Below are 26,025 nucleotides of genomic sequence, written 5' to 3'. Positions count from 1 at the left end.
GATTAATATTCTGGTATATATATTCTTTCAAATCCTTTTATACATACACAATTGTGTGGGCTGTATTTTTTAAAAAATAGAAACAAAAATGGGCACTGGAATAGATGAAAAATACAATCTGCAGGCTTCAGCTACACTGGCCTTTTCTCAGTCCAGGAAGATGACTTACTGCCTAAGGCTAACTCCCAAGTCTAAGGCAATTATCAGGCCATACGCAAGTAAAGAGATATTATTAGCAGTAGTAAACTACTACTTGTGGAGGTCCTTAAATGCGTAAGGTTCTATAATAAGCACTTTACACACAAGATGTCATTTAATCCTCACAGAAGCCCTGTAAGGTGTTAGTTTACAGAATTTCAAAGACTGAAGTCCTAAAAATCTGAAGTTTTGAGACTGTTAAAAAACTTGTCAAAATGACCTAGATAGAATATGGCAGTGATATGGTATGAATCTAGGTCTCACTCAAAATGCTGAACTCTTAATATTTTATCTTCTTATTTTCAAGTGTTCTGCTGAAGTTAGAAAAAAAAAAAATCTTTGTTCCCAAGTGCTTACCTTCCAGGAGTGAACAGTAATTTTCATATTTTGCCTTAACTAACTTCAATCTTTCCTGTTAGATTATAAATTCCAAGTGGACAAAGATTATGTCTATCTTGTTCACTGCTATGCCTTCCCTACCTCCAATCCAAGGTCAGTGACAAGTGTACAATAAATAACTACCGAATGAGTATTTTCTATATGGCCTTCATAACAACCCTACGCAGTAACAAGACAGCAAATCAGACTCCTTATTTAAGAAATTAATTTTGTAACACAAAAAGCCCAATATACACTTACCATTATTAGGAATAAGCTCCATATCCCAAGGACTCATCTTTTCTGTATCTCCATTGTCCCAGCTTAAAGGAAGGAAAATCCCTATGTTAAAAAAAATCTAAATACTGTGTTACAAGTTTTATAAAATCACATTATAAAAACTATTGCTTCAAATGTTTAAAAGAATTCAAGTGTTTAAAAGAAGTGTCTTTGTCACTTTATATTAATAAATGGGGAAAACTTTAAAAGTACGTCAAGCTGGGGGCACCTGGGTGGCTTAGTTGGTTAAACATCCAACTCCTGATTTCGGCTCAGGTCATGATCTCAGGGGTCATAAGATTTAGCCCCGGCTGTACTGGGCCCGGAGCCTGCTTAAGACTTTCTCTTTGTTTTCTTCTGCATCGCCAATCCCCCCACCCCACCTCCCCCTGCAAGGTAACCAAGCTAAACTAAAATACAACAAATACTCCCTTACCAAACGTTATAGCACTGAAACAAACTATCAGGGTACTCTGGCTGAAGAGGTTCCTGGCTTTCAATTGTTCCAAACCACCAAGCATCATCTATGACTGATCTGAAACGGTCACCTAGACAAAAATAAAAGCCATCTCATTACTCTGAAATTTATTGCTGCTGTTGTTACTCCTTTCTCCCAAAATATTCCTTTAAGATACTTAAACTATTGTATAATTTCAGGAAACATATAAAAAGTGACCTACACACTCCAAAATAAATAGATGAATAAAATCGGCAATATTGAGGAAAAAAATTATTTAATAAATATACCAGTGTGACTTACCAGTTTCCAGTACCATACATCTTATTAGGGTCAGGAGAAATTCACACTTAGGTTAAGCATTTTTACCAATCTAGAATTTTAAATTCATCATTAGGATTATGCCCAAACTCCTCATTCAAATAAAAGCATGGTTTAGATAATTTATGCCCAACAAATATTTTTATTTGTAATTTCTTGCTTTCTATAGGCAAGTTCCTCCAACAATCAAGACTCTAGCCTAGAAACAATAAAAAGAAAACATCCAACCTGCCTTCCTTCATGTCAATCATCCTGGTTATAACACTCATATATACACTCACTTTCTCTTTTCTATAAAAACAAGAGAGTAACAAAAACAACTAATCTTTATAAAACAAACAGAACTCCTTGTGTTCCTTTCCTTAGCTAACTGCATTCAGCTACTATCCTGCCACTAAAACTACTTCCACCAAAGACCCTAATAAACTATCTTCTCAGCTTCCTGCCATGTCATATGAAACTGTAAATCACTCTCTTCCTTTCTGCCACTCTTTCCTCTTCCTTGGCTTACACAGAATGGAGTGGTTTTTCTCCTAGTAAGCATAGGTTAGGGTCTGAAAGACTTGAGTTCAAATAACTTATCTGTGTGATTTCAAACAAATTAATTATTTTAGAACTCATTTGAGTAAGTTTCATTTTCAAACCCATAAAGAGAAAAGTATTTGTTTATATTCTTTTTTATCAAAAACGATTTAAAAGTTTATAGAGACATACAGCATAAAACGAATTAAAAATTAAAAAAAAAAAGATAAAAAAACTTAATGACAAAGAAGAAAAGTTAGGAGCCAGGAGTAAGTTAATAGAATACAACTGCATGTTTTCAAGTTATATTTAACTTTGAATGGGTATGCATTGGGGCCTAAATTTAGATTCAAGCATTCTAAAGATTATTTATTTATTTGTCAGAGAAAGAGAGAGAGACAGAGACACACACACACACACACACACACACGCACACACAGAGAATTGGGCTCCCCGCCGAGCAAGGAGCCCAATGTGGGACTCCATCCCAGGATGCTGGGATCATGGTCTGAGCCGAAGGCAGCTGCTCAACCAACTGAGCCATCCAGGTGTCCCAGATTCAAGCATTCTAACAGCCAGTGATAAGAGGAAAACATGATCTATTACCAGATAGTCCCTAATTGCTCTTTAGATGCATCTTACTGACACTGAACTTAGTGAGAAGATACCATATAATTAATAAACCATATAATTAATAAAAAGCATTCTCGACACACCACAACCTCAAACACAATGATGAGTTTCAAAGAGCTATTTTTTATGATCCTACATACACTAATGACATTATGCTAAAGAAGAAGAAATGGGTAATGTATGCCTAACCACAATGAACAATAATGTAGAAAGATAACAATGAAATTAAATGGGGAACAGAGTATACCATTGGAGCAAGTTTTAAAAATTTTAAATGGCTATCAGTAGATAGATGCCCATTTCCTCAGAAATAAAAGACCAAGTAGTACTAACTTTAGAAGAAATCATTCATCTATAAATTTAGGGAGGAAAAAAAAGCTATGATCCAGATGAGAAAATTCCAATGTACATCCATCATTTGAAATATCTCTTTGATACGTCTATTGCTTGCCATACTTCTTTACTTAGGTTGTTATCAACTCATTTCTGGAATATTCCTAGATTCTAACCACTAATATTTGTTCTGCAATTTCCTGGCAGATGCAGGTCTTTAAAAAAATAAAATTTTTCAGTGACACACGCAAGTAATTTAAAAAACAAGTGTACCAAAGGCTTATAATCAAAGCCAAAAAAAATCTTTAATTCTTGTAACTATTTCTTAAATTTAGATTTCTAAATAATTAGAGCTATTTCTTCACTTCCCAATTTTAGACATTAAGTATAGACCTCTCCATATAATTGTATGTAATTATGTCTATTTTATTTAATCTGTATCATCTCTATCATAACTATGTAAATATTGTTTGCTACAGAACCAAATAGCACACAATTCCCTTCTTCTATAATTCTGTATAATTGCTTCACTTTTTTTTTTTGTGATTGGTTTTCTCTGGATTTACAATTAAGTAAATGCTTTAAGAGCTTAATCTATAAAACATTCTTCGACATAATTTCCAACAAAGTCAGACACGTTAGATAATTCATCAGTTCCATTTTATGTCTTTCCTGAAGACTTTGCTCTTGGAGGACAACAACTTTTGAACTAGTCATTTTACAGATTTGCTGGTACAGATGCTATGCTGAGACTTCGAACTATTACTGGGAATTCATTTTGGCTCTTTCCTATTCTGGATTTCCTGTCTCCTGGAGGACTTTCATGTCTTTCCTTTCCTTGGTTCATTACGTTATTTGATAGAACAAATCTTTCAGAGCTTCCAGGAAAATGGTGTAATGGAATTTATAGGGAATGTAAATTCTTTTTGATAATGCCCCTGTCTCTAATTTTAGTAACTTGCATTTGTCCTAATTTTTAGAATACACATGTAAATTTGTATTTACAAATTTTACCAAGACCAAGTTGGTAAAGTTTACCAAGACCAAATAAGACTTATCACCATTCCAATGCCTTCCAATGGCACTGGAGGAGAGATGGACTGGCCTTACCAACTGATGTGCTTTTTCAAACCAAATACACCATATAATTACCACAACCCACTCCAAGATGACAAAGAGTGGCCCTGTTTGAAAATTTAAAAAATACTCAAATGAAGTGCACATCCATGTGACCATAAATTAATGTATCTTAAATGCCTGGAAACTTTTAAGAATTTTAAAGTTTCGGGCGCCTGGGTGGCTCAGTGGGTTAAGCCGATGCCTTCGGCTCAGGTCATGATCTCAGGGTCCTGGGATCAAGTCCTGCATCGGGCTCTCTGCTCAGCAGGGAGCCTGCTTCCCTTCCTCTCTCTCTGCCTTCCTCTCTCTCTGCCTGCCTCTCCATCTGCTTGTGATTTCTCTCTGTCAAATAAATAAATAAAATCTTTAAAAAAAAAAAAAAAAAGAATTTTAAAGTTTCTTTGAGTCTTATTTACAATATTAAGTTTAAAAATTACAACAGATTAGACCAATAAAAGAAAAATGCCAGTTCAGCTTTGGTCCCAAATTATTGAACATTTTGAACTGGAAGATGATGTCTTTTGCTTCAACTGTGAATTTCTGTTACATTTTTAGATGAAAATTTAATTCAACACATAAAACAGCTAAAGAAATAGCTATAAATAGTTTTATAACCATTACCAAATCTGAGAGAGAAATTTCAGCATCAACGAGATTAAAAGGACAACTGACCTCTGAACAATATAGTGTGTAGGTCCACTTATACTTGGGATTTTTTTTCCCTGATACAGTACAATACTACAAATGCATTTTTTCTTCCTTATGATTTCATAACATTTTTTTTTCTCTAGCTTCCTTTACTGTAAGAATAGTTATACAAAACATATTTCTTGATTACATATGTCATCAAGTAAGGCTCTTGGTCAACAGTAGGCTATTAGTAGTTAACTCTTAAAGGAATTAAAAGTTACACACAGATACTCCACTATGCAGTGGGTTAGCACGCCTAACCCTTGCAGTTGTTCAATGGTCAACTGTATTTTAAATAGCTGACATTATTACATCTTCTTACTTTGTTATTAACATTCCCACAAATGGCAAGAAGATTTATCTTTTTTCTGAATCATTAAAAATAGTAAATCAATTATATTAAAAAAATAACAAACATGTATGTTTTCTAAATGAATTACCCACCTATGTTCCACCGCCTATATTTTGCGTCATCAAACTGTTGTCTCAAGACGAGAAAATCTATAACATCAGGCATATCGTGGTATCTAATTACAAACAGAAACAAACTGATTAGGTCATATACTAAAATTACCTAAAATAAGTTAAAATTTATCTGAATTATCTTAAAAAACAATGTACAATACTAAGAAACACTGCCTCCTTCGATAGTCCTTACTTCATGGTAAATGATCCGCCAGTCAGTTTACCGGTATCAGGATCTAGAAAAGCAAGTTTAAGGCAGCAAAGGGTAGGCAATCCCACTTCATACTTTATGCCAACTATTTTCATCAGTTCTTGTTCCTAGAAAGATATAGAAAATAAACCATCTTCACAAAATAAATCATAAAATAAACTGATAAATATAATCAAAACATTTCTCTCAATCTTGATCTAGGTGGTGATTATTAATTTGTGCACACAAAACTTTCCTGACCTGTGTACTGAGGCATATTTGTGCCCTTTAGAATTAACAAACTTTACCTCAGTAAAATCTTTTTTAAAAAGGGAAAGATTTACTGAAATGCAAGTTTTCTAATACCATTCCAAAGACCTCTACAAAATCTTGAACTCTGGCTAATAAGTCTAAAACTACTTATTTGCAAATATGAAGTTTACCTTAGACATCAGTGTTAACTTTCACTATAATTACACTTTGTACCCAAATTATAAACTATCAGAATACATAAATTCAATCTTATATTTCTTTGAAAATTAAATACCTCTTAGTCTCCACGATTGCTCCAATTAAAAAATAAATGTTCATGAAACACTTCCTTATGGTGAAAAAAGTAACGTTCAATACAACTTTCTACATAATACAAAACTGCACCTTTTAAGTAATAAACACCATACCCGTAGTTCCATTTTATGCCATGGCTGTTTTTTGGGATTGATACTATAAATCTTATTTTTCCGGGCCATTTCAACATAAGCTTCATGTCCCTGCCGGAAGTAATAAACCTAAAAAGTAAATCAAAGTCACAATTTTAAACCCTGCATGTTTCCTATAACCCAAGATGCAAGGTATCAGTTAAAATTGCAAAGAGAGAATTTAGTATCCTTTCAAAAGAAATTCCAATATTTTGATATTTCTTCCTTCTTTTCTTCAAATTGTCCTAATGCCACTTAATCATAAATAAAGTGTTCTAAATAACATTACTTTGGTTATACAGTGAGAGTATAAAATGAGCAGTTTGTTTCACTGTTTTATTTTTGCATTCAATGTAAGTTGACCTATGCTGTAAAACAAAGTAAATTGTAACTAGGAGTCATGATCAGTTTATTATTCACGTATTTTGGTAACAAGTGGTTTGTACATATGCAGTAACTTTGAAATGAAAAATGTATTTTTCAACATATTTTATCCTTATGAAGAAACTTATCCTTGTTTTATGAAGTTCAGATTTAAATGACACCTGACTACCATCTTGGTATCTACTGGCACTTGACACAGTAAGTCTGATACCAAGTATTCTTCCCACTATAAAAAAACAGTGGAGCTTGTTAAAAAAATGTTACTAAAATTTTTTAAAATGCTATTAAGATTTTGGGATATCCACTATTCTACGTACTTTTCTTCTATTCATTAGTATCACTATTGCTCCAACTGTTTGAAATTTCAAAAGCATAATACTAAATAATGAGAACTTACCTGTTTAAGCACCAACAATTAAAAAGACAACTTAAACACTGTGAAATCCTTATTCAATAAGGATTTATAAACTTTCTAGCTATCTCGAATATATTAAATGTAATTTAATCAAGCATCTTCTTGATGCTCAAGGATCTGTTAGGCTCTATCATTGTACTAAATTACAGTAATACAGAAACGTTCTGTGCTCTTCAAGTCTTCTTAAGTAGGTTGCCTAAATGAATTTTTTTCAGACTACTCTTTAGTTACTCCAGCATTAAAAATGTTTTTGTTTCTTTTTTTTTTAAACTGTCAACTGTCACTTGCCACTTTCTATTGTTAATTAGTGTGATTTGCTAAAGAAGCCCATATTGTACTTCCTAATTTATTACTGCCAATCTACTGGCTGCCAGATGACTGCTTCTTAACACTTGTGCATAAAATAAGAAGACATGAACACTGGACTGGGAAATTCTGATCTAAGATCTTAAATTTTCATTTCAAATTCATAAGTACCTAGTCCAAAATGATGACCAATCATATTTTCCTTGAAATATTTTTGATTCTAGCAAATTTTTAAAAAGATCTAATTATAAACACTGTATTTAAATGAAATCTTATCAAATAAAATTAAATAAAAATAAAATGCTAAATTGCATTTTTCCTTTAAAATGTTATGTATTTAAACCTTAAGCTAAGAAAAACAAATTTTTAGAAAGAGAAAATCAGCAGTAGAATCCTCTTATTAAAAAAAATACTAGTTTTTAAAATGTCAATAAATTTCCATTCTCTTACAACATTTAGTTTTGCTACTACAATACTTAAAAAGTTGCAAGTGGCCTCAGAAAAGATCAGAACTTTCCTAATTATATCTTTTCCATACACAGCTTATAAACATCTAAAATGAGATTACTTTATGAAACTACCATTTTCTACAGTTTCAAGAGCTATTTTAAAAAGCTTAAAGATACCTCAAAGAAACAAAGACTGTTCTTAAAAGTTTAAAAGTACCTCATCACCCATCTGCGGCACAAATGGACATCTTCGGGGAAGAGTATCTGTAATCCATGTTGAAGGTAACCATTCTTCTAACGTCAAACCATTTTCCGTTAGTTCTCCTACAGCCAATCTCTAAAAGTTTAGAACATTATAAAGTTATATTATCACAAAAACAATCATCTCTCAATCTGTTCTTTAGAATACTGATAGGGGTGCCTGGGTGGTGGAGTAAGTCAAACACCTGATTCTTAGTTTCAGCTCAAGTTATGATCTAGGACTCTGAGACGGAGGCCCATGTCAGGCTCCACACTCAGGGTGGAGTCCGCTTAAGACTCTCTCTTTTCTCTTTTTGCCCCTCTCCTCTGTGCTTTCTTGTCCTTTTAAATAAATAAACAAATCTTCAAAAAAATAAAATAACTATAAAGGTGTTAAATAAAAGGGAAGATCTTTCAACAAAAATACACATTAAGTATTTAAAAACCTTATTTGTGGGCACCTGGGTGGCTCAGTCAGTTAAGTGTCTGTCTTGGGCTGAGGTTATGATCCGGGGTCCTGAGATTGAGTCCTGCATCAGGTTCCCTGCTCAGGGGAGTCTGCATCTCCCTCTCACTCTCCCTCTCTCTCAAATAAATGAGTACAATCTTAAGAAAAAAAATAAAATAACTAATTTTATTTTTAATAAAATAGCTTAACTGAATAATTGAATAGCTAATAACTATGAGCTATTTATTAGCTATTCAATCTTTCCAAATCACTGCATAAAAAAGAACTAGATGAACCAAACAACATTCAGAACAAGACTAGTTTAACAAGATATTCCTATAAACCCCAAAGTGTAAGTTCTGTGTAATCTCCCTCTCAAAATCCTATCAGTTTTATGAGTATTTGTAACAAACCAAGCCTTATACTCCAGTTTTTTTTTTTTTTTTTTTAATCATAGTCCTGGCATGTTAGTAGGAACCAAATAAGAAATTTTCATATGGGCTGAGTAGTGGAAAATGCAGAAGGTTAATTGTATTGTTTCAGAGGGGTGGGCATTATACAAAGCCCAGAAATATTTTCTCCCCTTTTTGAAGTAGCCAATTCACACCTGGCTCATAAATGGTTTCTAGAAAAAAATGTTTCTATCAATTTTTTTTCCCCCAAACACAATGTCATCAAGCCAGGTCCCTTGCCTTTTTTTTTTTTTTTAAAGTGAGCCCTATGCCTGATGTGGGGCTTGAACTCGTGATCCTGAGATTAAGAGCTGCAAGCTCTACTGACTGAGCCAGTCAGGTGCCCCCAGGTCCCTTTAACTTCTGTGGCTAAATATAAAAATAGACCTGTGAGAAAAAGTTTTTTTTAACTTTTGCCCATAAATGGCCATTATTGTCTGGATAAGACTTATGGTTATAAATATGATCATTAAATTTAATAGCTAACTTACCTGGTTTCCTTAAACTTAGGAAAAATGGACTTTCTAACAGCCCTTGAAACCTTAGAGAAACTTCACGCAGTTGACTAAAAGTTTTAGTTGAGTGTTTATATAGTAAGACTTCTAAATTTTATTCTCGTGTTTTTTAAAAAAAAGGTAGTTATCATTGAGACTTGACACAAGTTCACTAAAGGAAGTAACATCATAATGGTATATCAGAGAACACTACAGAAAGTACTGCTAACAGCTGTTACTCAGTATTCATTTTCCTCTTATTCCTACTAAACACAACTTGTTTCTCAAACATATCAGGAGTGCTCTCTCTTTGAAGAGTAAGGGAGGGATAAAGGAGTTTGGCATTTACTATATGTGAGAAAGATCCACTGGAGGATTTTTAGTCCAAAGAGTGATAGAATCTGACTTTTAAAAGATCACTCTGGATTCACCAGAGCAGGGATTTGCAAATTATGGCCCATGGTTTCAAGTCGAGCTGCTTCTACTTTTATAAATCAAATTTTATTAGAACATATCCATATCCATTCATATATGTATTATCTATGGCTGATCTCAGGCTACAATAGCAGGGCAGTGGGTCCCAGAATAAGTTTGTAGATCCCTACTTTAATAAACAGAACCTAGAGTGAAGAGGGTGGAAGGAGGGAGACAGATGGAAGACTATTGCAGTAATACAACCAAGAGCTTATGGTGGCTCACGTGAGTACAACAGCAGAAGTAGCAAAAAAGCACTCAAGTGCTGAATACATTTAGAAGACAGAGCCACAAAAAAAAATCCCGATAGACTGGATGTAGGATATGAGAGAAAGAAGACTAATTTTTACGGATAACACCATAGTTCTGGTGTAGATAATTGTTAGTGTCAGAAGAGGAGGGCTGGAGAAGGGCAGAGGGGAAAACTTAGAAAATAAATTCTGTCTGTGTTATTTTGAGAGATTAAGTCAGAGGATATTTGAAAAGTTAATTTATCCAGTTACTGAGCACCACTGTTACATGACAGAGTTAGAGCCACAGATTTTCAGTTTTATATACTGAAGTTTTGAGTTAAAGTGTGTTTGAAAAAGGTTTCCTCTGACTTAATAGAAAAAGGTAGGGAGAAGTCTGAAAATTGTTAAATTCAATATGGGCTCATTATGGGCTATTATATTATATAATATATAATATAATATAATATAATATATATATAATATATAATATTAATATATAATATATATAATATATATTATATATATAATATATATATATTATATATATATATAATATATTATATTATATGGGCTCAATATGGGCTATTAATTGCATCAAGTATTTCTTCCCATAAGGAAAATATCTGTATTGACTGAAATAGCTAAGAACTCTTAAATGAAATCAGGTAAAGTTGGCTATTAAATAGGAATGATCGTATTGATAAGCGTAAGACTATGGTATGGTATAGTCAAGAATCAGGATGATGATAGGTCCCCAATAATTCTTGGGAAACCTAGAATTTTTGGTTTAAGTAGATTTCTATCATATGATATTTACAACCACTCAGGGGATAAACTGCATTAAATATTCCTCAAAATTTCAATTTTTTAAAAAAAATTTTAGAGATACAGGTAATTCACTTCTTTCCTTTCTAATCATGGAAAATTCTTTTAGGTCCACCTCATATTTTACTTATTCTGGAAGCTTTACTTGAAACTCTACGAAAAGATGCCCTTATTTGATTTCTCAATTACCATCTTTAAAATTAATCTGGCAATTAAATATATTAGTTAATGTGATACTCTATTTTTATCTTAGGGGATTCAAGCAACTTGTTAGTCACACATTGTTTTGAGAATAAGTTACATCTTACACTTTTTACCCACTCTATTGATTTAAGCTGTAGGCACTCAATAAGAAATTTACTAATCTCAGGGCGCCTGGGTGGCTCAGTGGGTTAAGCCTCTGCCTTTGGCTCAGGTCATGATCTCCTGAGCTCGAGCTGGGATCCTGGGATCGAGCCCCGCTTCGGGCTTTCTGTTCAGCGGGAAGCCTGCTTCCTCCTCTCTCTCTGCCTGCCTCTCTGCCTACTTGTGATCTCTCTCTGTATTAAATAAATAAATAAAATCTTTAAAAAAAAAAAAAAAAAAGGAAGAAAAGAAATTTACTAATCTGGTTTCCAGAGTTTCTAACAGCATAATGGAAATACATCAGATACATATGAGATAACTTTACTGCATCTCTAGAGATTTTTTTTTTTTAATAGAGACAGTGTGAGTGAGCATGGGGGAGAGAAAGAGAGGGAGACTCTTAAGCAGGATCCATGCCTGCCCAACACAGAACTGAGCTGAAATCAAGAGTTAGATACTTAACCAGACTGAGCCACCTAGGCACCCCTGGAGAAATCTATTTTTAAATAAGCTTTTTTGTTATCTGCCTTACTGTTTTTGCTTAATTTGAATACAATTAGATAGAAAATATTTTCATCTTTTCATACATGCAGTAAATAATAATTACTGAATGATCTTTCAGTTACTTTCCAGCTCTACAATTCTATGCTTAAGAGGGAAATATGTTCATTTGAGACAAAAACACTGAGTAATGAGAACAGTTCTATCTACTCTTAAATCCACTGGTAGACTAATACCAAGCCATGTGTAAGAAACCAAATTAAAGGAAAGAGTCTATAATATCCTTACACTTCATGATATTTAAAGTTTGTCCCACATAAATTGGCAGCACACAGATCCCATTGTAATACTTCAAGCAAAATAGAAAAATTAAAATATGCCAAACAGTAGCTGGATCCAAATGTGGCACTGCACAAAGAAGCCCAAGGTGTCAGTTTAGGGACAACTACCAAATCAAGAGCAATTAGGTGAAGTAAACTGCACTCTTGACCAAAAAAATTATGTTCTCACAGGGACTTAAACACTGTAAACCTCAAAAGTTCATCAAAACTGTCTTGTGATAAGAAAAAAAAAATTAGCCAGATACAGGGCTAAATCAGTTCTCTTTAACCGATCTGTGTACCACATACGCAATGGGTTAACCTACTTTTATCACCACTGACAACACAGAAGAGAAAAATGTAGGCATATGTGTGATATTCTCTTTGGTAAATCTTCCCCAGACAAAAGCAAAGAAGGCAACAAGAACAGCAGACTGTGGGACCCAAATTAAAGTAATTCATAATTATAAAGCTGAAATGAATAAGAGCTCAAGTGAAACAGATAAAATAAACATTTAAAACAGATGTATTCTTAAATTTTTCAAAGCTCTCTGGAGAGAAAGACCTTCTTAGTCTCCCTAGCATTTAATTCTATATTTGACAACTTACATTTAATTCTAAAAATGAAAGAGGTTGAAAAAAAAATCTTCCTTGGATATTTTCAATTTAGTCTTTTAGGGAACAGAAAACATGTCCCTTCTATTTCATATAGCTCTTATTTTTTAAAAGAATCCCATTTCCATAAGAGCTGACAAACCTTACTTCTGTTAACATTTATTTCTTATGTTCTCTGATCTGTCTCGAATTATCCACAGACCAAAGATGAAGTAACAAACTAATACTGCTACTGACCTAAGGACCGTCTAATTATGGCTCACATGTTCCATAAATTAATGAAAGCCTGTTAACAGTAGTGTCCTACTTTAGATTCATATTTGTCTAGTGGTCATCTGTAACAAGTTCTGCCATTATTATTCCAGGTGTTGTGCACTCTATGCGTTCTGGTTATTTTCAGCAATAAAATTAACAATATGGTTAAAAAGTAAAGGCAAGTATGTTTTGTAACATTTTTATATACACAAATGAATAAATCCCACCAGAATATAAATAAAACTCCTCTTAAGATTACATGTTCAATATTTAGAATACAATAATTCTGTAAGTAAATATATTCATGTGCTAAACACTGAGAACTTGAGTAAATTAAATGTTTTGTTATTATAGTATATTCTACTACTGTGTACTTGAGTTTTTTCCAATACTACTAGTATCCTAGTACACCTCAACAATGTTTATGTTCATCAATAGCACTTTTAAAATGAGTGCTTTTGTTTTGAGAGAAAACAATTTATATTAAAACAAAATCAACCTTTTGTTTTCTTTCTTTGGGCTTCTTTTTCTTTGGTGATATTTGTCCATCTTTTTCTTCATTTGCTTTTTTCCTTTCTTTTTTAATCTGTTTTTGCTTCTGTTTTTCAGATTCTTCTTCTTCATCTGAACTGCTTTCTGCTTTCTTGGTTTTATGCTTGGGAACTTTCTTTGGTGGTTGCAGATTAATTCCTGCATCTGCTGTCCAGTCAGAATAATCACTAGAGTAGTCACTAGAAGGCAAAAAGGGATTTAAAAAATATTTATACTAGACATACTGTAAGACTTTGTCTTATAAAGATGTAAAAAGATCACAAAAAAGAATGAATGTCTTATAAAAATAGAGATTACAAAAAAGAATGAATAGACTAAAAATATTCCCCTTCCAACTCATCACCTTCTAAACAGTTTCTTAAAATTCTGTAGGTTTAACTTACTTAAATATCTCAAAAAAGTTTTCTAAGAAATGTCTACAGTTTTAATTGAAGCAATGAATTTTAGTGCCTTATAAGACTAACAAAAATATTAATTTCTGTGTGTTGCCTATGTTCAAAATATCATGGGACATAAAAAAATAAGGAACAGAGGGTCACTTTCCTCAATTCCAGAAACAGTACAAAGATAGTTTGGAATACTACAAGAGATATCAATATTGAGGAAGAGATATACGGATTATTTTCTTGAGAGGAGGTGGGAGCTCTTGACCAGGGGAACTCCAAAGGTAGACCATTGCTGCCTTCATGATAACTGGATATGAAATGGGGGTGGGGTGGGGACTGTCAGAAGTGTTTTGGCCCAGTAGGTAGATTACTTGAGTATTTTATTCAGTATCTACTTATAAGTTAGGTACATCTTATGCTTCAAAAAATGACACAATTCAGAAAAATATAAGCCTTTGTGTTTTACTTATCATTACCAACCATGTTTGCATTTCTTTTCAGTTTACCTTCAAAAGAACTAAGTTTTACTGAGCTGATGTTGCAAAAAAAGGATCCAGTTTTATCTTCTGTTCTAATTTTAGTACATGAGAATATAACTGGATTTTGTACAATTTTAAAATATAAATATAAACGCTTTAAAGAAATCTAAGTAATACTTCATTAAAATCAGTAATTAGTTCCCTATATTCAGTGATGTATGACTTTACTCCTCTATAAAGATTAACACTGAAAGGACAGATTTTTTTCTGGAGCTTAATTCTACCACCACCACCCCTTATCCTTGTCCTGAATGTCCTTAGTAGGAATCTACAAATATCTCTCCAAGAATAATCATCACAGGTAACAATCCATGATTTCATTTTAACTTGAAAATGATTTCAAAGAATTTAAAAAACATTTTCAGACATTACACTGGATGCATGGCAATGCATCCACAGAACAAAAGATCTTTGAAGAAGAACAAATTCTCAACCCAAAGAGATTCTGAAATGTGTTGCTGAAAAAATGAAAATTTTCAGCTTTCTAAAGATTTTATATTACATGTGAAGAAATAGAAATTCACTGAATTACCTAGAACTGCCATCACTGTGCCATGCTCTCTCTTCCTCTTCCGATGTCCCACCACTAACAGCAACAACTTCACCTTCCTAAGAAATGTTTAATACATATTTCATTGTGTAATTTTACAAAATAACATTCTAGGATTATTAGAAAATATCAGTGCTATCTAATAGTACCAATCACATTAGGATATTTACAATTAAAACCTGATTTTGATTAGTCCTACAACACAGATCTTGTATTTTAATACAAGATATATTGTATCCAATGAAAAATGTATCCAATGAAAAAATATATCCGATGAAATAATACCTATTAATACTGGATTCAGAGCAATCGCTCAGATGATTAACATACTGAGAACTTAAATTACGAGTTCACATTTTACTTATTGTCATCATTACAATTAAAAACTGCTTTATTACACATATTAAGAGTATTCCAACTTAGGTATTATTTTAAAATTGCAGTAGAGGATTGAAAACTACCCATAGTTTCTCTAGTAAATATTCTCTGCTCAATGTAGGATAATCCAGTGATAGTCCATAAGATCCAGTATCTTATGCAATTTCTCCCTTGCTCAAATAAAATTTTACACTCCAATTAAGAGTAACAGGTCAAATTAAGTAAGCTTTTAATATATTACAGAAGCTATTCTAAGCATGTGTATACATCATCCCATTTAATCTAGACAAAACACTACTGGCAATAGGGAGCAATTATTTAAACAGTAGAAATTAAAGCTTAAAAAGGTTAAGAAATTTACCCTGGACAGCACAATTAATGAGCAACTAAGCTACTCTAAAGTTTAGACTGCTCTCCACAAGAACAGTTTTATCAGCGTTATTATTTGCTGGGCACATTCACAGAATTTTTCAAAATGATAATGGGATGTATTCCTTTATTAATTAAATAAAATAGCATATCTTGGAAGACAAGTTTTTTCTTTTTGATGTTTTAATAAAGAAGAATTTGTATGACAGAGCTATTCCACAAAGTTTTGAAAACTAACCAAATATGAAAAGATCAAAATCCAACAATAATTATAGTTAGAGAATTTAATCTCTGCTCAATATAACTGAAAAAAAAAAAAAGAATGTAAACAAATGATCTGATTATTCTCATCCTTACTATATATATAATTTCTTTAAAGAGAGAGAAAAGAAATATACTTTTATATTCTTAGTACAAAATTAAAAGGTACTATAGAGAAGTACAAAGTATTTGAACCCCCTCCCAAACCGGATTCTTTCCATTAATTAATATAATGTGCCCAAGATGATATTCTGTTCTCAATGTACTCCTCCTAGAAATTTAATTGCTCTAAATTTAATTGTTAAAATAGAAGCAAATTAGTTTTGAAGATAAATGAAGGATTTAGTTAACTCCTTATGTAACTAGAAACAAGATGTAAATAGTAACTAGATGTACCTAGAAACAACATTCTAATAAGCTGAATCATATTTAAAGTATTTTATAGGAACATATTAAGAGAATCATATGAATCTTTAAAAATAAAGAAACATTTTATAGAGGCAAATAACTAGCCCACATATATTTTATGTTTTGCATGTATATCTAAACTGTCATGTATCAAATTTGTTATTAATATATTTGATCTTTTTACCAGATTGGACAAACCATTTTTACCTGGTCACCCTAGGAACTAAAGCCATTGGAGAATAACTTTTCAACTGTAGTTAGCATACTCTCAGTTTGAATTTTATTGCCGTGTGTACAGAAAATATACTCAGAGAATTCCCAGATATGTCTAACATTGCTTCATAAATGTGCAATAGTCAGTAAGACCATAGAGTCTTACTTAACCAGGGGAGGGAGTGATTAGGGTGGGGGCAGGGGGAGATGTTGTTAATAAGCTGTGATTGCAACCTGATTGCCTTTGTTGAAAAAATATGTAATTTAGTAGGGACAATGATATTTATGGAAATAATTATATACAAGGAAATTTTAAAATAAACTGAAAAGTCAAACTGGCACAGAAATAAAAAACTAACTGAAATTACCGTATGTCTATTAATTAGTCATTATAGTTACAGACTAGCGCTTCATGGCACCATTTTAAAAGCCTGCCTTTAGAGTAAAAGGACCCTGGGTTTAATTCCTGCTCTGCCATTTAATAGTTAGGTACATAGGCAATCTAAACATTCTTGAACTTCAGATTTCTCATACACAAAATCAGAATAATTAATTCATATGCATTTGTTCTGTGAATTTGACATTATGAATATGTGTGCTATGCCTGGAAAATACAAAACAGGTCTTTAGTAAATGATAACTATCACTATCATTGTAAGATCTAGAAATACCATCTTTGAGTTACATTTATAAATACATCAATGAATACAAAGAACAGTCATACTAAAACAATGTTAAACTACAAACAAATTTATAAATGTGCTGAGATCTTACATCTGAAGAACTAGTGCCATTTTCTATCTCTTCTGAAGGTCTAGGTGTCTCTTCCAAAGCAGATCTTGTACGGTAATTGTGTTGATTTGCCTGTTGCCGTTTGGATTCTCCGAGATCCAGTAAATGCTCATGAGCGTGATTCTGGAAAAAGTTTATTTACTTAAAGTAGGATTAAAGAGCATACTTTTTACTTTAAAAGTTGTATATTTTTTAATTATAAAAAATCCACTCATATTTAAGATAGTCATATAAGTGGACTATGGTACCAATTCAAATAATTTAACATTACATTAGCTTAAATCACAGGTTTGTGTTATGTAGAAATTCACTTGCTGGTTTAATAAGTCATAACAAAATTCTTTTTCCTGATTAAGTGATACAGACTAAAGGGTTTATAATAACAGACTAATAAATTCTCCTATAACCACACTAAACGTATAGAACAGATTTAAGAGAGGACCGTGAGCTGTGAAGCATATGTAATAGGCAGAGACAAAGGAAAGGAAACCAAAATGGTGGTCACAAACCACCCTGCCACTTTGAGGCTAGGACACCAGTTGGCTGGCTATCTCTTTTCTGCCACAGAATAAATATAGTAAATGAGAACACACTAATAAACAAGCATCAAAAGAAACTGATAAAATCCAACATGGTGACAAAGATGAACAAACTCAACAAACACAAGAATTCACACCTGAAAAAAAACCCAACTGTATCTATATAAAAAAAGAATAAAGATAACTTGCAAAAAAAGACATCAGATTTATATATACAATATATCATAAATATACAACATACAATAAGAAAATCTTTAAAGTGACAGGAAATAACTTTGGATATCCATCACTACATATGTATTTTATATATATGTATATACATATATATATAAAAAACTTTGGATATCTATAATATAACTATAGCTATAGCCTTTTTTTTCTCCCCTTCTCATTAAACTTTGTTTTAATGAGTCTCAAAGTTCTATGACAGATTTCTGGCCAAGATGTTTCCATTAAAAAGTACTGACTGATTGAATTATTAATTATTTTAAGGATTTATTTATTTATTTGAGAAGGAGAGCACTCTCAATTTATTTGAGAGGGAGAGGGAGAGAGAGGGACTCTCAAACAGACTGAGATGAGCGCAGAGCCCAATCTGGAGCTCAATCTCATCACCAAGATCATGACCTGAGCCAAAAATAGGAGTCAGACACCTGACTGCACCACTTAGGTACCCCTAAAAAGTAGTGATTTAAAAACGAATTACCTAAAATTTGCTGCACACTCACACAAACCAAATGATCCACAAAAGGTTCTTTTCTTCAAGGTTTTATGATGCATCATTATCCCTAAACAGTTTCTTAATATTAAACTTAAACAGCAAATTGAGACAAACAGTTCTGGGATCACTCTTCTACCACTGATTAAGACAGGGTGGCAGGTATTATGGATAATATTCACTTAGTTTTGAGCTTTCTGGACAGACCTGATGACCTCGCCAGCTCCAGAAGCCTTCTTGTTCACTGCTTTGTTTACACCCATGATAACTGTCTTACATCACAAAGAGCCAAATGACCCCAAGGACGATAGAGAACCTCTCAACATACATGGGCCTGCCAAGAATTCTATCAACTATGGCAGCATCAACAGATTTCAAGAATTCAGGGCCATTCAGCTTCCTCCCAGAACAGCAATCTCCTTTGGCTCAGCAAACTTGCAAGCAGTGTGAAGCTGCATGACAATTCAGCACAGGTGTATAGCCAGCACTGATTTGGCCCGGTGACTCAGGATAAAAACCTGATCTGTGAAGCCAGCTGCTTCCACTGGTGGGTTATTTTTGCTGTCAGCAGCCATACTGCCATGGCAAGCATCTTTTATAAACATGTTCTTGACATGAAAGCCACATTAGCCCCAGGAAGAGCTTTACTCAAAGTTTCATGGTGTACACATTTCAACAGACTTGCTACAACTGTAATGGTGATGGGAGTGAACGTGACCACCATCACAGGTTTGAGAATACCCGTCTCCACTTGGCCCATAGGGACAGCACCAACACCACCCGATTTTGTGGATGTCATGGAGAAACAGGCACAAGCACCTATCAGATGGATGAGCTGGTAGCAGGATATCCAGAACTACAAGCAGCATGGTTCCACAGGCATTTTCATCTTTACAGGTAGACTTTCCATCCCTTGAACGAATGCACACTAGCACTTGCTTCTAGCATTTATTGTTCCAACCATAAACTGTGTGGAGATGATAGCCAAATTTTTAAATACTGCTCATTCCTTAAAGATTTCTTTCTCTCTCTTTCTGGCTGTGGGGTACGCAATGGAAATCATTTTGTTAACAGCAATAAGAAGTCTAACATTAGTCAAGTTCTTATTCATTTGCAGGTGATTTTCTTTTTCTCTCCACAAACTTTCAGCATATTGTTTTGTTCTCACATATTATAATGTGTTGAGGTTTTACATTTTTAAATTCTATATTATTTTTGCCTTATTTATTCTGTTTGACTCACAATGTCTTTTCTTATTTATACTCTGGCACACCAGTTAAAAGTTAATTTTCGGAAAATTTTTCAGCTTTCTAAAGATTTTATATTACATGTGGAGAAACAAATTCTCGTTCATTATTTTTTCATCCCTTTCCTTCCTCTAATCTTGTATGCTCTCTCTACATATATCTACATTCATATTACATAAAAACATATGTTGTTTTTTACACTTCCCACATAGTATCTTTAGATCATTTCATCTCTTGTTGATACATTCTGAGAGTTCTTCAACTTGACTTTCCAGCTTACTAACTCATCTTTCAGGGTCTTACATTCTTCCAGTCAAGTAATCTACTGAGTTCTTCTCTATTTCAATAATGATGTGCTTCATCCCAATATATAAAATAGTATCCTCTACAGAAATGCTTTTCCTTACATTTCCAATATCCCCTCCTAGCTCTAAGAATATGCTATTTCAAGTATCTGTAATGTGTATCCCAATAGCTTCCCTGTGTAAGTCATCTAAGTCCATCTACAGTGTGGTTTTATTCCTCCTATCATGGTTTGGCTTCACAAGTGTGTTGGGGTGCTAATATTGCACTGAGGAGGAAAGTGAAAAGAGCAAAAATCTAAGTCTTGCTTTGTACTCCTAAAAAAGATTCTGGGTGTGTACTTCAAGACCTATATAATTCTGCAACCTGGGTTCAACCATTCCCTGTTCCTACATCCATCTCCATTCTCCAGTTCCTTCTACGGTTGTGGAACCAGTCTTGCACTACAACCCTGCCCTCACTTCAGCCCTACTCATGTCTAAACAGCTGCTAGTAATAGCCAAATAAAATAAAAGACATTTTCACATGCAAGGATATAAGATTCACTCCACCTGGGTTTTCTCTAAAAGAATTACTAAAGGACTTTCTAATTTTGTAGAAACTTTGGGATCTATGTAAAGGTATAAAAAGGAAACACTTAAACTTTGAGTAATATGTGAAGAATGTAATGTACAATACCTGCTTTTTCATTTAACATAAATATATTTACCTACAGTTCAAATGCATTTATTAAAAATTGCAATTTGTTCCATTTTGTAAAGCTTTCTCCTCAATTTCATATTTCTTGAGGATTAATGCCACGTTAAAGAACATTCATGATTTTAATGCTTTCCTAAATGATACAGTAGAAGGGAAAGCTGGCTGTCAACCAACATCTGTTCTCCTCTTTTTGCACAAACACAAAAATTTTCTTTGTCAGAATTTCATATGACTAAAATTCTGGCCAATGGGATATTTGGCACAATGTTACAGAGTAACTTCAAAGAATATCCCTCAATAGAGCATATGTGTGCCCTCTGCACTCTCCTTATTGACTTGATCCTCCATCCTTTAACCTTAAATGAGAAAGCTGGTATCTTGAGGCAGAAATTCAAGTTCACACCCAAGAGAATCAGAAAAATGAGAAGAGCTTCAGTTCTCAATACCTACATCATCATACTGTGTCTGGACCAACCGACTGAGGCTTTTACATCAGAGATAAATATTACACCCATTTATTTAAACCACTGTAATTTGGGGACCAAACCTGCTACCAAAAATCGTGTAACTACTATTATTATGACTGTTTTCTAAATGGTTTTTGTATTAATTTATACTTCCCACCTGCACAGTATCTTTATTATTAGAGGAAAAAAACACTGCAACTCCGGGATGAAAGACGGCCATCTCATGATTTGTACACTCATAGGTTTGTTTTCAAACCTTTTTATTTTTTTAAAACTTGAAAAAAAATAAGGTCATAAACATTACTGTTCTACTTGTTTTTTTCCACTTAAAAATGTATCACGAACATTTCCCTAAGGCAATGGAGTTCTAACTGGTTTTGTTAAAAAAAAAGCTGCATTATATTCCTTAGCTAACAGATACCACAACAGTCTACCTCTCTTCCACCAATAGTCACTAAAGTCATTCTAGTTGTTGCTACCAGAAAAACTATAATATCTGAGTGTACAGACATACATATATATATATATACACACACACACACACACACATTCATATCAGTACTTTATAAAAAAAAAAACACTTTGAAGAAAATTACAATTATTGGATTAAAAAAAGCATATTCTTTTAATTTTAATAGATATTACCATGTTCCATCCAAAAAAGTGATAGCAATACAAACTCTCACCATCACTCTAAGAGTTTATATCCCCCACATCCTTGGATTCTGAGCAAAGGATCCAAAAAAGGGTATGCTTCTCAGTCACCATGAAAAAAACCCCAATGAACCAACCAACCAGCAACAACCAAAAAACCCCCCAGAAAACAAAAGATTACCTCAGATTATACTAATGGGAACCTTTGTGGGGTCCTACTGATCCCAGGGTATGATACCCTTAATAAAGAAAAATGTAAGATAGCAAAGGACTACTTGAGTCCTTTAAAAGGAAAAGTCACAAAATAAAAAAAACTCCAGAAAAGGACACCAATATACAGGTTTAAGGAACTCAAATAGAAAGAGAAAGGAGAACAAAGTAGGGTTAAGAGACCAGTTATTTTTTTGTTTAGACAGGTGCTTATTAGACTGTGCTTAGACAGGTGCTTAGAGTGATAAATGAAGACGCTCTGTAGTTTACCTCAATTCTGAAACTTTCAAACTAAGGTGGTTTGAGAAAGATGAATGGGAGTTGGTAAGTATGATTCCTTCACACTCAAGGAGATAAATACACATCTTTCCCAGATTAGGGCATAAACAAATGAAATCCAAAAATTTCTCCAAAGTAGGATGACAGAGAAACCAACAAGGCAAACTAATAGAAACAACTTCTTTTAATGGGGAAAACAAGAACTATTATTTAGAGTAGCATAGCTGACTTACCTATATTAAAGTGCAAAATAGAAAAAAAGAAAAAGGACAAAAAACCAAAAGCAATAGCTGTTTTGGAGTACGCAACCAATGGCAGAACTAAAAAATAAAAGTGCAACTGCCCCTCAGAACAATGTATCACTTAAAATATAACCCCCCCGGAAATTTTACTAGTTACCAAGCACATTTAGATACAGCCTTAAGAAAAACAGATACTGCAACAGGGAGAGGACGATATACGGCCTTGAAGCTGAGCCGCTGGGGATGCCCGGCTCACTCAAGGTGGAATGCCGCCTGCTCCCAGCCTGCTCCATGGAAGCCCAGCAGCTGGGAATGCCCGGCCCGCTCAGGGGGGGAACACTGCCTGCTTCATTTTTCCGATATCTCCCCTTTCCCCCTGGAGAGCACCTGTGGCTACTTAGTAAGTCTTTTGAATGTGCTTGTTCAACTGTAAACTTTATACTACTTGTACAGACATATTCTGCCTTCCTTCTTGTTTATCTACAAGGCATATGACTAACGTTTGACCTTCATCGACTCTTCTGTTGATTCCTATTTCTATCTAATAAAAGCGAGACTGTGGAGTTGCTCAGGGCAGCAGTCTTTTCGACTGTTGTCCCCTGCTCCCAATCTCTTGCAGCTGACTTGTTTGTGCCTAATTCTTCTCCCATTCGCTGACTGGAAGCGGCATAAAAGATCTTATTTAGGCTGATAATTTATTACATTTAATGGGCATGTAACAATTGGCATTTAGGGAAAAGGTATACTAGAAGGCAGTAAAATAAAAAATTTAAAGTGGTAACAGACAACCTAAAAAGATAATCAAGAATTAACTATACCAACTTTATTGCATTAATTATTCTTTTTATGATGTGAACATCTTTACTTACCAAAGGGCCTTAAAGTAGTTACTATACTTATGAGGCATAGTACTAAGTATAAAAGTAACTACTATTTACCTTTGCAACAGTGGGTATTTTATTTTCTTTTGGAACAGTAAGGTGTTTTCTTTTCTCTTCTGATCTGTAAGTTTTTATTTCCTCTTCTCCCTTTGCAGTTCTCCATTCTTCTTGCCTACTGAAAGAGAATTAAAAGCCATACATGTTAATCTAGACATTTTTTACAACTGATTTCACTCGGAAAGGCATGTTTGGTGTCAGAGAGGAAATGCTACTCCTGATGTTTTCTTATTGGATGGAGGCATGTGATAAACATTTCTGAGTTTCAATGCATAGATTGTTAACTCTGGACATAACGGCATTAAATGACTAGAATACTGGAGAGACAAACTATCTGAGTTTGATACTACTGCTTCTGTTTATGGTCTCTGGAAAATCAAGTATTCAGTACTGGGAACATGGTTATTCCTAAGGTAAATGCTCTAAGGGTTAGAAATTAGATTTACTTTTTTAAAAAATTATGTCAGTGTGGGCTGTGATAAATCTCTTATGCCACACGGATAGCTAAAATCTTAACAAAACACACAGAGAACCTTGAGGCTGAATTATAACTTCTAAAACCCTGAAAGAACTATATTCTCTCCAATGAAAACTATATTCTCTCTGGCTTCAGCTACTGAAAAACCTCCAACTCATTCCAGGCATAGAGCTGAAAGTGAAAAACAGAAATAGTTGAGGACCATTAATTGTGAACTTTAATTTCATGGAACCCAAACTTAAAAGGGCGAGAGAATTTTATTTTTTACTTAAATTGCGTATAACTATAAAGTTATTGACCTACAGGGGTATTTAATCTTTGAACTTTAATTTTTCCCTGGAGATTTCAGTTGGAAAGGAGTTAATATTCAAACCTGGAAGAACACTAGTGCTAATATTTTATTACTAGAGTATATTAATGTCATTTCACTTAATTGCAGATTTCTCACACAGCTGGTAATAATACTCAATGGAGACTGAGTAAATTTAAATCTTGTGAAAAGAATGGGCCTTGATTTAATTTTTTGTTTCACCTTAATTTTTTCTTTTTAATTAAAATTTTATTGGAATAACTGTAGATACACAGTTTTAAGAAAATAATACAGAAATTCCTTGTCTCCTTTACCCAGTTTTCCTGAATAGTAGCATCTTGTAAAACTATAGTACAGTATCACAATCTGAATGTTGACATTGATACACCGCACTATTCAGTACCAGTTTTACTTCTACTCATGTGTGTACGTGTATTTAGTTCTATTCAAGTTTATCAATGTGCAAGTTTGTGTATCCATTACCCCAGGTGAGATACAGAATATTTCCATCACCAAAATTATCCCTTATGGTATACTTTTCATAGTTATAACCCCAATTTTCTCTCTTCCCCCTCAACCCTTCCTCTCCATAAGGTCTAGCAATTACTAACCTGTTCTCTACCTCTTATAGGTATTTTAAGAATAGTCCTTAAAGTATGTAAACCTTTGAGACTGGTTTCTCACTCAGCATAATTTCCTCAAGATTCACTCAATCTATTTTATCAATAGGTTGTTTCCTTTTTATTGCAGAGTAGTATTCTATGGTGTGGATATAGCTAAATCTGTTTAACCATGTACTCATTAAGGATATCTGGGTAGTTTCTAGTTATTGGCTATTACAAATAAATCTGCCACACACTTATGTACAGGTTTTTGTGAAAATGTAAGTTATCATTTCTTTGGTATAAATGATCAAGAGTGCAATTAATGGATAATATAGTAGTTACACATTTAAGTTTTTAAGAAAGAGCCTGTTTTCCAGAGTGGTCACAATATTTTACATTTCCACCAGTAATGAACAGTGATGCAGTTTCTCTACACCCTCCTTAGTACTGGGTGATGGCACTATATTTTGGTCATTCTTTTTTTTTTTTTTTTAAGATTTTATTTATTTATTTGACAAAAATCACAAGTAGGCAGAGAGAGGGAGAAGCAGGCTTCCTGCTGAGCAGAGAGCCCAATGTAAGGCCCTGAGATCATGACCTGACATGAAGGCAGAGGCATAACCCTCTGAGCCACCCAGGCACATTCCCCACCCCTTTTCTTAAAGATTTTATTTATTTATTTATTTATTTGTGAGAGAGAGAGAGACAGAGAGAGCATAAGCAGGCAGAGTAGCAGGCAGAGGCAGAGGGAGAAACAGACTCCCCACCGAGGAAGAAGCTGGATGTGGGACCCGATCCTAGGACCCCGGGATCATGACCTGAGCTGAAGGCAGCGGCTTAACCAACTGA

General features: G+C 33.7%; 1 protein-coding gene across 3 annotated transcripts in view; it reads right to left on the bottom strand.

Annotated features, from left to right (window-relative positions):
* The window catches only part of PHIP (pleckstrin homology domain interacting protein), a 127,585-nt gene that overhangs the window by 25,202 nt on the left and 76,358 nt on the right, over positions 1-26,025 (bottom strand). For all 3 annotated transcript variants that reach the window (XM_059177235.1, XM_059177236.1, XM_059177237.1), the window contains exons 20-29: positions 23,784-23,901; positions 17,470-17,610; positions 15,049-15,125; positions 13,539-13,770; positions 8,055-8,174; positions 6,266-6,373; positions 5,589-5,713; positions 5,375-5,457; positions 1,292-1,403; positions 838-899 (exon numbers count right to left, since the gene is read on the bottom strand). In XM_059177235.1, coding sequence (XP_059033218.1) covers positions 838-899; positions 1,292-1,403; positions 5,375-5,457; positions 5,589-5,713; positions 6,266-6,373; positions 8,055-8,174; positions 13,539-13,770; positions 15,049-15,125; positions 17,470-17,610; positions 23,784-23,901 — 1,178 coding nt within the window. The remainder of the gene's footprint in view (positions 1-837; positions 900-1,291; positions 1,404-5,374; positions 5,458-5,588; positions 5,714-6,265; positions 6,374-8,054; positions 8,175-13,538; positions 13,771-15,048; positions 15,126-17,469; positions 17,611-23,783; positions 23,902-26,025) is intronic.

The sequence above is a fragment of the Mustela lutreola genome, chromosome 6, assembly GCF_030435805.1.
Source record: "Mustela lutreola isolate mMusLut2 chromosome 6, mMusLut2.pri, whole genome shotgun sequence".
NCBI lineage: Eukaryota > Metazoa > Chordata > Mammalia > Carnivora > Mustelidae > Mustela > Mustela lutreola.
This window is presented reverse-complemented; position numbering and strand designations above follow the sequence as displayed.